Source organism: Anabrus simplex, chromosome 14 (assembly GCF_040414725.1).
Source record: "Anabrus simplex isolate iqAnaSimp1 chromosome 14, ASM4041472v1, whole genome shotgun sequence".
NCBI lineage: Eukaryota > Metazoa > Arthropoda > Insecta > Orthoptera > Tettigoniidae > Anabrus > Anabrus simplex.
In genome coordinates this window covers 65,546,645-65,560,382 of record NC_090278.1, presented here as the reverse complement: position 1 = coordinate 65,560,382, position 13,738 = coordinate 65,546,645, and the positions used below count along the sequence as shown (strand labels likewise).

Genomic DNA, 13,738 nt, shown 5'->3' with positions numbered 1-13,738 from the left:
TTGCAACGGATATGCAGTGCTCTCCGTACATTTGTGCCAATCTTCGATGAAGTTTCGTTACCCTCACTCCTTCTGCTGCAGGAAACGCTCTACACCCCTTCGCTCTTATTTGAAGCCACCATTTCACTGTTTTCAGCACGACTTGGTGCAGTGGACATTCTACGCATGCGCGTGCTCGCTCTGTCATCAAGTGGTGTGCTACCATGTCCCTCCAGCGGCGAGTTTAGGACCTCAGCGCTCTAATAGGGACTGCATCTTCTTTCGCAGGCAATAATTGCATTACGATATATATATATATTTTTTTGCTTTACGTCGCACCGCCAAAGACAGATCTTATAGCGACGATGGGATAGGAAAGTTCTAGGAATGGGAACGAACCCACTATCTCCCGGATGCAAGCTCACAGCTGCGCGCTCCTAACTGCACGGCCAACTCGCTCGGTTTACGATCCTTTGAGCGGTTTTCATTTTAAAGCGTCCGGCTCATTTCTTTTTGAATGGCCCTCATAATAATAACCATTCAGAGATTTTAAGAATCTGCTTGATATTGAATAAGGTGAAACCAGAATCGTTTCCTTTCGAGATTATTGTACTCGTATGACCGCTAATGTTTCGAGTCTGAATGAAAGAATAGTCCTTAATACCAAAATGAACACAATGTACGGTACCTTTCCTCGCAACCTTAAGTTCACCGCTGATGGGAATGCACAGCTCATACTGATGATTTACGGAACAGACGCACCGTTTTATGTATGTTCGTACATGGGCACCAGGAACGCAAGACTTGTTCAACTCTGAAACAGAAGACAGAATACGAACATTATAATGCTATTGAATATGACAAGTAGATGTAGGATGCAGTCGGTAGAAATTAAAAGGTTAACGCATGATAGGGTGGCATGGAGAGCTGCATCAAACCAGTCGATGGACTGATGACTCAAACAATAGCATCACTTTCTTACGAGAATTGATGCATACGACTTAGGGTGACCAGATTTTACGGGATTGTCCCAGAAAAAAAATTACGCGAATTACAGTTTGTTCGGCACTAAATGTAACAAACCAGCGAGATAGACGTATATAAATTGTAAGAATGGCAACTCATAATCCTACATAATGAACACTGTTTTGACATGAATGTCTTATGGCTGGGAACCATGCAGAAATTTTTGTAACGCGAAAATAAATAATCGAACCCAAATCAATTCACATTCACTGTCCATCTTTAACTGCACTTACGGTGCGAGCTCAACAGCTGCATGACAGGGAATGACTCGGGTAAGTTGTCCTGAAGCGGATGGGCTTCATTTAGACATCACTGCACGATCAGAGTTAAGCGACTCTCGATCATCTGTTGCTTTGCCGTTCCCATACCTGACGACAGCGCAGTTTTCCTCACCTGCCTAATTTGGTGACCGCGACAATAGTTGACGATAACCTCTCTTAATATCCGTTCTGTCAAAAAGATTAAAATGGCTTTATAGGCAAACCCTTTAATCCAACTCGAAATGAAATGACAGCTTGTAAAAGAGTCCTTTAATGGTATCTCCCTTATTAATCCCCGTATTTAAGCATTGTGATTCAAAATGTGAAATCTTCTCCAGGATTGGACAAGCAAAAAATATGTTCACTACCATGAGGACCTTATTCACCAGCCGAGAACTCAACCTCCAGCTCAGAGTTCGAATGCTACGTTGTTATGTCTTTCCTGTCCTTCTGTATGATTTCAAAGGGTGGACGCTCAGCCCTTTATTGGAGAAGCGGATTGAATCTTTTGAAATGTACTTATACTGAAGAATACTCCGAATATCTTGGGTAGAAAAGAAGACCAATGAAGAAGTCCTCAACATCTTGAACAAGAAGAAAGAGCTTCCCATAACCACCAAGGAGCGTAAGCTCAGCCACCTCGGGCACATCATGAGAGGTGAACGATATGAACTTCTCCAACTGATCATTCAAGGGAAGATTGATGGGAAACGATCTTTGGGAAGACGGGGAAATTCCTGGCTGAAAGACTTGCGGCGGTGGTATGGACATACGCCGATAGAAATCTTCCGTGCTGCCGTTTCGCGTGTAATCATAATCGATTGGATCGCCAACCTTCGGAGGGAGACGGCGTCATAAGAAGAAGAAGATCGAAATGATGCACATGAGAAAAATGTTTTAGAACTTGATTTCTATTAAGGCAGGTAGATTTCCATTAGATCTGGTTGTGTATATTTTGTGGGAGTGCAAAATCACGGTTTCGGTTCCGTATAAACACGTAGTAAATTCATGGATTTAGCCTCACGCTGACCAGGCGTTAACCTAATCGGGTGCCCTTCTCTACACTCTGGCTAAGAGTGGAGGCTTAATCTTCCGCTGACTACGCCTTAATCTAACTTAACCTCCCCGTACTTGGAGCTGAACTTGGAACAATATGGCGGCTATAATGCTTAATAAGTATGCTTGATTCATAGGGATGAATTGTCGTAAGGTGTCTTCGGGGCTTAGAGCTGAACTAGGAACAAGATGGCGGCTACACATGGGACTAGGGAGATGGTGTAAGGCTTAATACATGAACTTTATTCATATTTTTAGTGATAGATAGATAGATATATTTATTTTCTCCAGATTTTAGAGTCTTTCAACCTAATTAATCTTTACGGAGAAAATAGAAAAGAGAAAACAAAAACAAATCAAGACAAAGCCGAACTGGGAAAATACAAAACACTATAAGGATATACAGTAAATAATAGTCAACACTATTAAACAAAACTAGAGGGCAAAAAACGGCACACAAAACAAAACAAACGAAACCAAAACAATGTCCTATCTATAAAAAGTCTACTTACAATGGGCGTGCGTCAGCGTGTGTGTACCCACAGCCAGCTGCCTGTCCCATCATCAGCAGAGTCAGGCAGCAGAGTACTGACCTAGGATAAGACTCTGACACACCCACTTCCTCCCTCCACTCTGCTAACCAACAGTGTGGGGAGAACTTGGTTCTCTGCTGTTTGCCTACATATCTCTCCCTGCTACTCCCATTACAAGAACAATAACTACGACAGGAGAAACTATATATACTACTACCCTACTACTTTCTAAATTCTGCTTCCTTTGACCTCTTTATACAGCGTTTTATAACTACCTCTAAAAACTTGCTTATATTCCCGGGTACTTTCCACTCTTTCACCATCCAGTTACCCGTTCGTTACCCGACTGTTTCATGGATTCCAGTTGTCCCTCACTCATTAATTTCTCTCTCTCCGCACGAGTTCTTTTACATGCTATTAACAAGTGAAACTCTTCTCTTGTATCACCACACAATAAACATATCGAATTGTCTTTCATTCTTGTCCACCCCTTATGCATATAAATACTCATCATCCACCAAATTAGTCCTCTTCTCCCCAATCTGTTCACATTTTCTATTCTTACATTCACTACGCTAGATTTACTACAGGCCCTGGGAACTGGCCTAGGGAGAGTCTCTGCGACCACCTTGAGACTCTGCCCCTGTTAAGCCGAGCAACCCAGTGGAAGGTTGAGTACCAACCCCAGCGGGAAGCTGGGGCGGGTGAGCAGACTGGAATTGAGGGTCAGTGGAAGGCAACAGGAAACCAAAAAACCAAGCCAAACCATACCCCATGGCACTACAGCCCTTGAAAGCCTACCAAGCGACCGCTGCTCATCCCGACGGCCTGCAGATTACGAGGTGTCGTGTGGTCAGCACGACGAATCCTCTCGACCGTTATTCTTGGCTTTCTAGACCGGGGCCGCTATCTCACCGTCAGATAGCTCCTCAATTCTAATCACGTAGGCTGAGTGGACCTCAAACCAGCCCTCAGGTTCAGGTAAAAATCCCTGACCTGGGCGGGAATCGAATCTGGGGCCTCCAGGTAAGAGGCAGGCACGCTACCCCTACACCACGGGGCCGGCTAACGGGAAACCACCACTATTAATTTTCCCAAGAAAACTTCATGGCTTTACTCAATCATAAATCAGTGTCCGGAGTGTCTCCCAGTCGGATCTCCGGGGGAGACATGGTTGAGAGGAGCCTCTGCAAATCAATCCAAACCAACCTTGTGCGTAGTTAGAAAGATTGCAACCTGGAATGTACGAGGCCTCTTACAGACAGGAAAACTGGCTATCGTTGAAATAGCAATGAGCCTACATGATCTGGACATACTTGGACTCAGTGAAACACATTGGAAAGGTTGTGGCCACTTTGTCACTCACTCGGATAACACCATATATATTTCTGGAAGTGAGGATCTGAGTCGGAATGGTGTCGCTGTAGTGATTCCTAAAATATTAGCCATTGCTCTCGTGGGATATGAGCCTGTCTCTGACAGAATCATCTCCATTAAGATGAATGCTTCTCCGCGTAGGATCAACTTCATTCAGGTTTATGCTCCTACTGCGGTTGCACTGGATGAAGAAATCGATGAATTCTAGAGTTGCTGGAACACACCATCAGGAAGATTCCTCAGAAGGAAATATTAGTCATTCAGAGTGATTTTAATGCGAAGATAGGTGAGACTATTGAAGACAATCATTTGGGACATGTGGTTGGAAGGCACGGTCTAGGTGTGAGAAATGAGCGTGGTGAGCGCCTACTGGAGCTCTGTGTTGGCAATAACCTGTCTATCTGCAAAATTCTCTTCCAGCATCACCCACGGCGTCGATACACATGGATTTCTCCTGACGACAGGATTCGAAATCAGATTGATTTCATTTTGGTGAGGCAACGATGGCTGTCTTCTGTACTAGATTGCAAAACCTATCCTGGAGCAGACTGTGGTAGTGATCACATTATGCTATCCATGATAATGCGGATCAAACTGAAATTGACCAAGAAGAAGAGAGTGACACAGGTTCGCATTACTGACAAAAATGTTCTCCAAGATTTTGGGGAAAGAATAAGGCCAAAACTCCAGCAAGTACAGGAGGAAGGATCAGCCTCCCAAACATGGTATAACCTCAAGACAATCATTAAATCTTCTCCCCCTGAACCATTTACTAAGTCTCCCCAAGCTAAGCACCCCTCGATATCGAACACCACTCTACTGCTGATAGAAGAGAGGATCATACTGAATAAATATGGCATTCAAACCAAGCAAGACGAAGAACCATACAGTGAACTTTGCCGTGAAATACAGCGCAAGTGCAGAACTGACAAGGCATGGTATCTCACCAGTATTTGTGATGAAATAGACCAACATCATAGGCTGAATCAAACACGTGATCTTTTTAAAAAGGTCAACAGCATTACCCGTGAGTTCAAACCACGCACATGGGTAATTGAGGATGAAGATGGAAACCTTATTACTGATAAGAACAAAGCAATAGAGAGGTGGAAACAATACTGTGAAATGCTGTATTGCAAAGGAAATAATTTTGCCGAGCAGGACATTTCTATGAGGTATGACAAAGAACCTGATATTTTATTCACTGGATTTGAGAATGCTGTCAATCATTTGAAGAACAACAAAGCCCCAGGTATGGGTGGTATTTCTGGAGAAATGCTGAAAGTGAAGGGGGAGGAGGGCATGCGTGTTTTACATTCGGTATGTAATATGGTGTGGAAAACTGGTGAATGGCCCAAGGACTGGACAACGTCAATACTAAACCCTCTTCACGAAAAGGGTTCTATAAGGGATTGTTCCAATTATCGTACTATCACATTAATATCCCATGCAAGCAAAGTTCTGCTCTACATAATAAATCAACGCTTAAAACCATTCCTGCAACCTCAGATATCCGCGGAACAGTAAGGCTTTGTTGCAGGTAAAGGAACACGAGAGTCTATCCTGAACATGAGACAGATAATTGAGAAATCTTGCGAGTTTTGTGTCCCTGTCTTTATTTGCTTCCTGGACTACAAAAAGGCATTCGATTGTGTTATGTGGGACAAGTTGTGGCAGGTGCTAAAGGAATTTGGGGTTCCACTGCATTTAATATCGTTGTTGAGAGGCCTGTAAAAAACCACGCAGCAACCATAAAGGTTGATTTCTCAGGCATTTTCTATGTGACAAATGGAGTAAGGCAAAGTTGTGTATTATCACCTCAACTCTACAACATCTATGCAGAGTGTGTCATCAAAAGAGATCTCAATGGCCGGAATGGTGGAATCTCGATTGGTGGCAGAAAAATTAATAACCTGCGCTTTGCAGATGACATTTCCCTCATCGCTGGTAGTGAAGGCGAACTTTATGACCTGCTAACAAAGGTGAAGAACACTAGTCTTCAGTACGGTCTAGAGATAAACATCAAAAAGACCAAACTAATGGTAGTTGATCGGCAAGTTCAAATCCAATTTACGGCATGCCTAAAGGACCTGGATATAGTTAAGGAATTTGTATACTTGGGGGTCAGTCATCAATGACATGGGAAGCTGTAATAAAGAGGTAAAAAGACGTATTGTCTTAGGTCGTACTGCAATGGTTAAACCTACTAAGATCTGGCAGAACCGGGTAATATCAAAAGCCACGAAGATGTGCTTGGTAGAATCACCATTGTTTCTGTCTTTTTGTACGGGCGTGATACCTGGACCGTGAATACTAAAGACAAAAAGTGCATTGATACATTTGAGATGTGGTGTTGGCGGAGAATGCTACGTGTTCCCTGGACAGAAAGAAGAACTAACGTTTCCATTCTGGACGAACTCCGTGTCAAGAAACGCCTATCTTCCCGTGTAGGTGAGTGTTACCTTCAGTTCCTTGGCCACATTTTAAGAAGAGACGGAGAGAACTTGGAAAAGGTCCTCTTGCAAGGCAAAATCGAAGGCAGTAGACCACAAGGAAGAAAACAGCAAGTACATGGATAGATCAGGTGAAGAAGATCACTGGTCTACCACTTCAGACCATATTAAAGAAATGTGAAAACCGCTCGGGATGGAGACACCTCGTCAAGGTTGCAACACGGAAATTATAGAGTTATGAAGTCACGACGCTCAGTAATGAGCACGACTAATGATGATGATATTTACGACTTGTTTGATTCTATTAAACACGTTTGGAGTCGTCCTTCTCCAACATTCTCCTACATATCTTTGATCATATTTTTAGTGTCTGGAACTTGTAATTTGACTCAGAACGGAGATCGAGTTTGGGACTCCCTTGAACTAGAAAATAACTATTGCGAGACTAATTTGCGGCACTTCGGCGACTCTAAAACGTATTTACGAGTAGTAGGACGTAAAGCCAATATCATAATTAATAGTTTACCCAAACAGAAATCGAGTCTGGGACTCACTTGAACAAGAAGAGAACGGCTGCGGGAATAAATTTCGGCACTTCGGTGTATTTAAAAAGTAGTTAATAGGACGTAAAGTCAATAATATTATTATTATTTGACCGAAAATAGAGATCGAGTCTAAGGGCGCCCTTGAACAAAAGTAACATTAGTCAAAATATCTAACCTGCTCAGAGATTGAACCTAGGACTCCCTTGAACAAAAGAAGAACGGGCATCGAACTTGGAACTCTCGTAGACTGAAGCTCAACATAACCAGGAAATCGAACGCTAGATTTTGCTTGGACCGAAGACTAGTGTATCCTAACAACTCAATCCGCTACAGAAGAAAGGAATGCTGAAAAAGTATTATGAAGCGAACAATGTCACGTCTCAGCAGAATTGTTTCTGCAAGCAGCAGGGGTTACTATCCTAGCAAAAATGTAGCTTTTGGTCAGCGGCGGCTCGTGACCAAATTTTCAAGGGGTTCACAACAAAATGTGTGTTCACGTCTGAAATATACGAAAGTAGAATACAAAATCACTTACTTAAATCATTTCACTAAAAGTTCCTTGTACGGTTGCTTCTCTCATCATAATTTGGGAGAACCCTTATAACCGAGGATGCATTTTCCCGAGACTGATTTTGAGTGTACAAGAAAAGTAAAATTACGACTGCCGGACTGAGTCGCTCAGGTTTTGGCTGGGCTGAGGCTCTGGCATTCTGACCCCGTGATTACGAAAACCCGTTCAGAGTTAGCTACTAGCGAAATCTTCTGGCGATGTAATGCAATAGTAACTCCTGGGCGCTGCGGCCAACAGTAACAGGGGTGGAGGTGTGGCGTACCCTTGTGGTCAACTGTAATACTATCTCTGGTTTGAGGGTGGTTGTAGATGGAAAGGCACATTCCTTACCGTGCTCCTCGCTTATGGATATGTCTGTGCATGAACCATAACTTCATCTCCATGCGCATGCGTATAGTCTTAAGGTTCATGGCAAAATCTCCAGTGTGCTCACAGGCATTGTCAGTCGAAACGAACAGCTGTAAGTGTAACGGAGCTTCGATATAAGTAGAATGCTTTCGATCGATTGACGAAATCAGGTCGAAAAAAAAAGGAAACAATTTTGAATTTCCGGTATCCATGAATGCGTTAATATGCGTTACAACTGGGTGTTCACATGCTCATGTGCTCCGCTTTCGGTGCATTTAGCCAGGTGCTCGTACATATTATTATCCCGGTCTTCATGTAAAAAATTATGCATACGTCTGAACTTTGGCTGATTGTCCTTCCCTACACCAGCTCGGGCATAACTTTACATCCTAGCTAATTGTGGAGGGTTTTACTGCCCCTGCCAACGCGTTAACCTAACCGGATGCCCTTCCCTACACCAGCTTAGCGGCTACATGTTGTACTAGAAAAATATGGAGATGGTGTAAGACCTAAAGCATATGCTTCATTCATTTGGGCGTAACTTTGGAAGGCACCCTTAAGGGGGAGCTTGGAGTTGAGCTTGGAACAAGATGGTGGCTACTCATGCGACTAGGGAGACGGCTTAAGGCTTAATACATGTGCTTTATTCATAGGGGCGTAACGTTGGAAGGTACCCTCAGAGGGATTGTAGCTGAGTTTGGAACAAGATGGTGGGTACACAACAGGGGCTAGGGAGATGGTATAAGGTCTAATACATGTGCCTTATTCATAGGGGCCTAACGCTGGAAGCTAAACTCGAAACAAGATGATGGCTACACGTGAGACTAGAGAGACTGTGTAAGACTTAATACATATGCTTTATTCATAGGGGCTTAAAGCTTAAAGACAACCTTATTTCTTGAGGAAGAGCGGCTACATAAGTGGCAAAAGAGAAAAGGTCTAAATGTCGAAAGGGTGAAAGCGCTAAATGGCTAAAACAGAACGGGGAAAGGGCTAAATCAGGGTCAGCCAACTGGCTGGCGTGTGGAGTAAGAGGGCCCGTGTGACGTCGGAGAGCACATGTGATGTATGAGCACAAAAAGGTGGGGAGATGCTGTCGTAGTGTGAGAAGAAGAGACAGCCTCGCTTTGTAGTAAACACGTGCACTGCCATCCGTAGTGGTGGTGGTAGTGGTACAGTAAGTATGGATGAACCGGGCACATCACGGTGCGACAAGCTACCTACCCCTCCGATCTTTTTATCTTTATGGGAAGATCTATATTTATTTGTTGAAAATGATAGGAATGCTACAGCTAAATGTTTAGTTTGTATATGTAGAAATAAAGTTGTTTTATAACTCTTATGCTACTTCATAACAAAGTTACGTTACAATAAAATATGTAGAGAGAAATATGTACTACACATACAGCATTGTATCTGCAGCCCATGGGCCTCCTCCTGCGAATGACATTATGTTTCCCCTCGCCCCTCTTGCCTTCACTTCGCAGTTACAGTACTGTCGGATTTTTTATTATGGACACTCGAGTTTAGGCTTTAATTACAAACGAACCAATAGGCCTATGGAAATTTGAGTTATACCAATATTTTCCTTGTTTAATTCTACATTCGCGTATATAAGACGCATTGTTTTCGACGTTCATTAAATATTTTTTATTTGTGGTTGTAGTGAATATTGCCCGGATTTTTGGCTTCTTCTCTACGAAGCGCTCACTTAGGAATATATACAAGGAAAACGACTTGTCTGATTCTAATGAAATTTGTATATATTATAACCACATGCATTTATAGTATAATACTCAAGTTACAATTTTTTTCAACCACCCTGAAAAAAGTTCTTATCATTTTTCTAAAGCAACTCTTTCTCAGCCCAGGATAAACGTACGGCAGAAAACTTGGGCTTATTATGAAGCACGCAGTCATGGTTATCAGAAACTACAACAACTGTAACCGTACAGAGTGGTACCGAATTTATGAAGAGTAATATTGAAGGGAGGTTTTGTCCACGCCGGACAGTGCGATTAACAGCAGGCCGGGTGGTGAAATTGGGCGCAGTGTTGCCGCGTTCAGTAGTAATCACGCGCGCAACGAACAAAGTACACTCGCCCCGGGCAGTTGTGAAACGGAATGCCCGTGACCTTGGTTTGTCCGGAAGCTATTTTCAGTTTTCCTATGTTCTGCATGTTGACCACGTCACTTCAAGATGCCTCCGAGACCGCCGTTATCAGAGGGTGAACTTGCAATGATTTTTTTTTATTTGCTTTACGTCGCACCAACATAGATAAGTCTTATGGCGGCGATGGAAGAGGAAAGGCCGAGGAATGGGAAGAAAGCGGCCGTGGCCTTAATTAAGGTACAGCCCCAGCATTTTCCTGGTGTGAAAATGGGAAACCACGGAAAACCATCTTCAGGGCTGCCCTCAGTGAGGTTCGAACCCACTATCTCCCGGATGCGAGCTCACAGCTGCGCGTTCGTAACCGTATGGCCAACTCGCCCGGTTTGCAATGATTTCGAGTGCTATTTTTTCTTTCAATGTGAGGGGAAAAAGTAGGGGACAAGAGGTTCCCTGTGTACCAGAAGGTGGCAGATTGTCTTGGATTATCGCTGTCGTCAGTGAAGAGAGTAGGAGCCGCTTCAAAGGAGAATGATGAAAATACGTCATCCAGGTCATAATTTTACGTATCGGAAGTGAAGAACGATTTCTTGACGGTGCAGAACTTTGTTTTAATGGCAAGAAAAGTAGTGGTGATTACCAGAATGAGATGAACTCGACTCATTATGAAGAATGGTTCAAGAAAGTCCTGAGTTTATTTCCTCAAAGTTCGGCCGTCGTTATAGATCAAGCTCCATATCATACGAGGATCGATCCTTAATCTAAAAACCCGAACATGTCATGGCTGAAACGTGAAATTATACATTGGATAACGTCAAAGAATATTTCACTACAACCTGGAGTTGACGATTATAACAAATTAACTAAATCAGAGCTGATTGTCCTTGCCAGGCCTTAGTTTCAAACGCCGGTAAAGAAGCTGGAACAACTGACTAAACGACTTCGACCAGATGTAGAGATTATTTGGTTACCAGTGGCCCATTGCGAGCTTAATCCAATCGAGCTCATTTGTGCTCACGTAAAAGGGAAAATAAGCAAAAACAAATATCGCTAACACATTAGAAAATGGTAGAGGTATGGAAGCAATTTACACTTTATGCCGAGAAGCCTTACGTACCGTGACCCCTGAACTCTGGAAACAATGTATTAAACACGCGAAGAAAATTGAAGACCACTACTGGAAAAAAAAAGATGGACTGTGTGCAAATGTCCCTTATTTCGAGCCAGTCATAAGCAACATGAATGAGAGCAGCACCGATTCTTCGGAGCAAAGTGATTTTTCAGACGAAGAAAATTGATAGAATTAAATACCGTAAATATATGTAAATAATAATAAAAATAACTCTTGTAAAAATTGTACAGTGTGATATTTCTAAATTAGGAAGTTAACCATTTTCAAACCTGCCGTTGAAGGTCCAAAGTCCTTATGAGAAAAGGTGATGGGAAGTGGAATTTATAAGAGGAAATACAATTAAAGGTTGAAAGTAAACGAAGAGCTGTGTTCGATGCGGGCGTGATTACTACTGAACGCGGCAACACTGCGCCCGTTTTCACCACCCGGCCTGCTGTTAATCGCACGGTCCGGCGTACACAAAACCTCCTTTCAATATTACTCTTCATAAATTCGATACCACACTGTACGGTTACAGTTGTTGTAGTTTCTGATAACCATGACTGAGTGCTTCAAAACAAGCCCAAGTTTGCTGCTGTACGTTTATCCTGGGCTGAGAAAGAGTTGCGTTAGAAAAATGATAAGAACTTTTTTCAGGGTGGTTGAAAAACATTGAAACTTGAGTATTACACTACAAATACATGTGGTTATAACATATACAAATTTCATTAGAATCAGACAAGTCGTTCTCCTTGTATATATTCCTAAGTGAGCGCTTCGTAGAGAAGAAGCCAAAAACCCGGGCAATATTTATTACAACCACAAATAAAAATATTTAATGAACGTTGAAAACAATGCGTCTTATATACGCTAATGTAGAATTAAACAAGGAAAATATTGGTATAACTCGAATTTCAATAGGCCTATTGGTTCGTTTGTAATTAAAGCCTAAACTCGAGTGTCCATAATAAAAAATCCGACAGTAAGTACTTCGTTTCGCTACCCGAGCAGAGTGTGTGACGTCTTACCTGACATCACAGGTACACGCAGTTGGCTGACCCTGGGCTAAATGGCAAAAGGACTAAAGTGTAATGGGCAAAAGGGAATGAACTATGGTCTAGGGCTTAGAGCTGAACTTGGAATAACATGGTGACACGGGGCTAGGAAGATGGTATAAGGTTTAATACATGTGCTTTTTCATAGGGACATAGATTTAGAAAGCAAAGCTTATTCAACGTCTTGAAGCTTAGCGGCTGCAGAGTCAAAGACGTTAGCAACTGAGCTGAAGCTTAATGCACTGTTGGATTTTAGTGTTTGAAACCCTGAATTTTATATTTTAATATTTTTGAGCTTATAGACTTGAACTCTAGAGACTTATAGTGGCTTACATGACTTAGAGATTAAAACGTTGTGTTCAGAAACGAAAAGATGTTCGAGCTACATATGACTGGAAATGGAGCCCAGGGCTCTTCCCTTTGGATTGCTGAGTAGCATGCTAAGTAAATGACTGCGTATTGAAAGTGTGCGTTTAATTCATGTTAACTTGTGTTCGATTTAGGATTTTTCTCATCCTTTCCCTAGGCTTGAAATTGGCTCTACAGTTACAGGCGGAGTTAACACCCTGAAACCGAGCTCGATAGCTGCAGTCGCTTAAGTGCGGCCAGTATCCAGTAATCGGGAGTTAGTGGGTTCGAGCCCCACTGTCGGCAGCCCTGAAGATGGTTTTCCGTGGTTTCCCATTTTCACACAGGCAAATGCCGGGGCTGTACCTTAATTAAGGCCACGGCCGCATCCTTCCAATTCCTAGGCCTTTACTATTCCATCGTCGCCATAAGACCTATCTGTGTCGGTGCGACGTAAGCAAAAAAAAAAAAAAAAAAAAAAAACCACCCTGAAGGGGTTACTAAATAGTTTGTACGACTGTTTACTATTGTTACAGAAAGAAGGCTTAGGATTAGAGAAAATACGAGTAATATATAGGGAGGTGTTTAGGTGCTGTACTGTAAAGAGAGTCAGCTTACAGGTGACGTCATCACTTTGAAGATCTATTACTTAATAATACCCGCACGACGTAATTCCAGCCCTATTTCTAAAATGTCTGCTTTATGCTGTGTGTAACCAGCATCGTGATTGACTCTCAACATTTGAAAACGTTTTACGAGTAGGTTGGTGTCTTTACAGTAGCTCAAATCTATATAGGGTAACTGAGATTTGTTGTTAACATTGCGTTTACATGCACACCGTTGACCGAGCTCGATAGCTGCAGTCGCTTAAGTGCGGCCGGTATCCAGTAATCGGGAGATAGTGGGTTCGAACCCCACTGTCGGCAGCCCTGAATATGGTTTTCCGTGGTTTCCCATTTTCACACC

At 42.6% G+C, this 13,738-nt stretch overlaps 1 protein-coding gene across 1 annotated transcript in view; it reads right to left on the bottom strand.

Annotated features, from left to right (window-relative positions):
- LOC136885527 (trypsin-7) overlaps nt 1-13,738 on the bottom strand; it is a 101,004-nt gene that overhangs the window by 48,850 nt on the left and 38,416 nt on the right. The window contains exon 3 of the mRNA XM_067158125.2: nt 668-793. Coding sequence (XP_067014226.1) covers nt 668-793 — 126 coding nt within the window. The remainder of the gene's footprint in view (nt 1-667; nt 794-13,738) is intronic.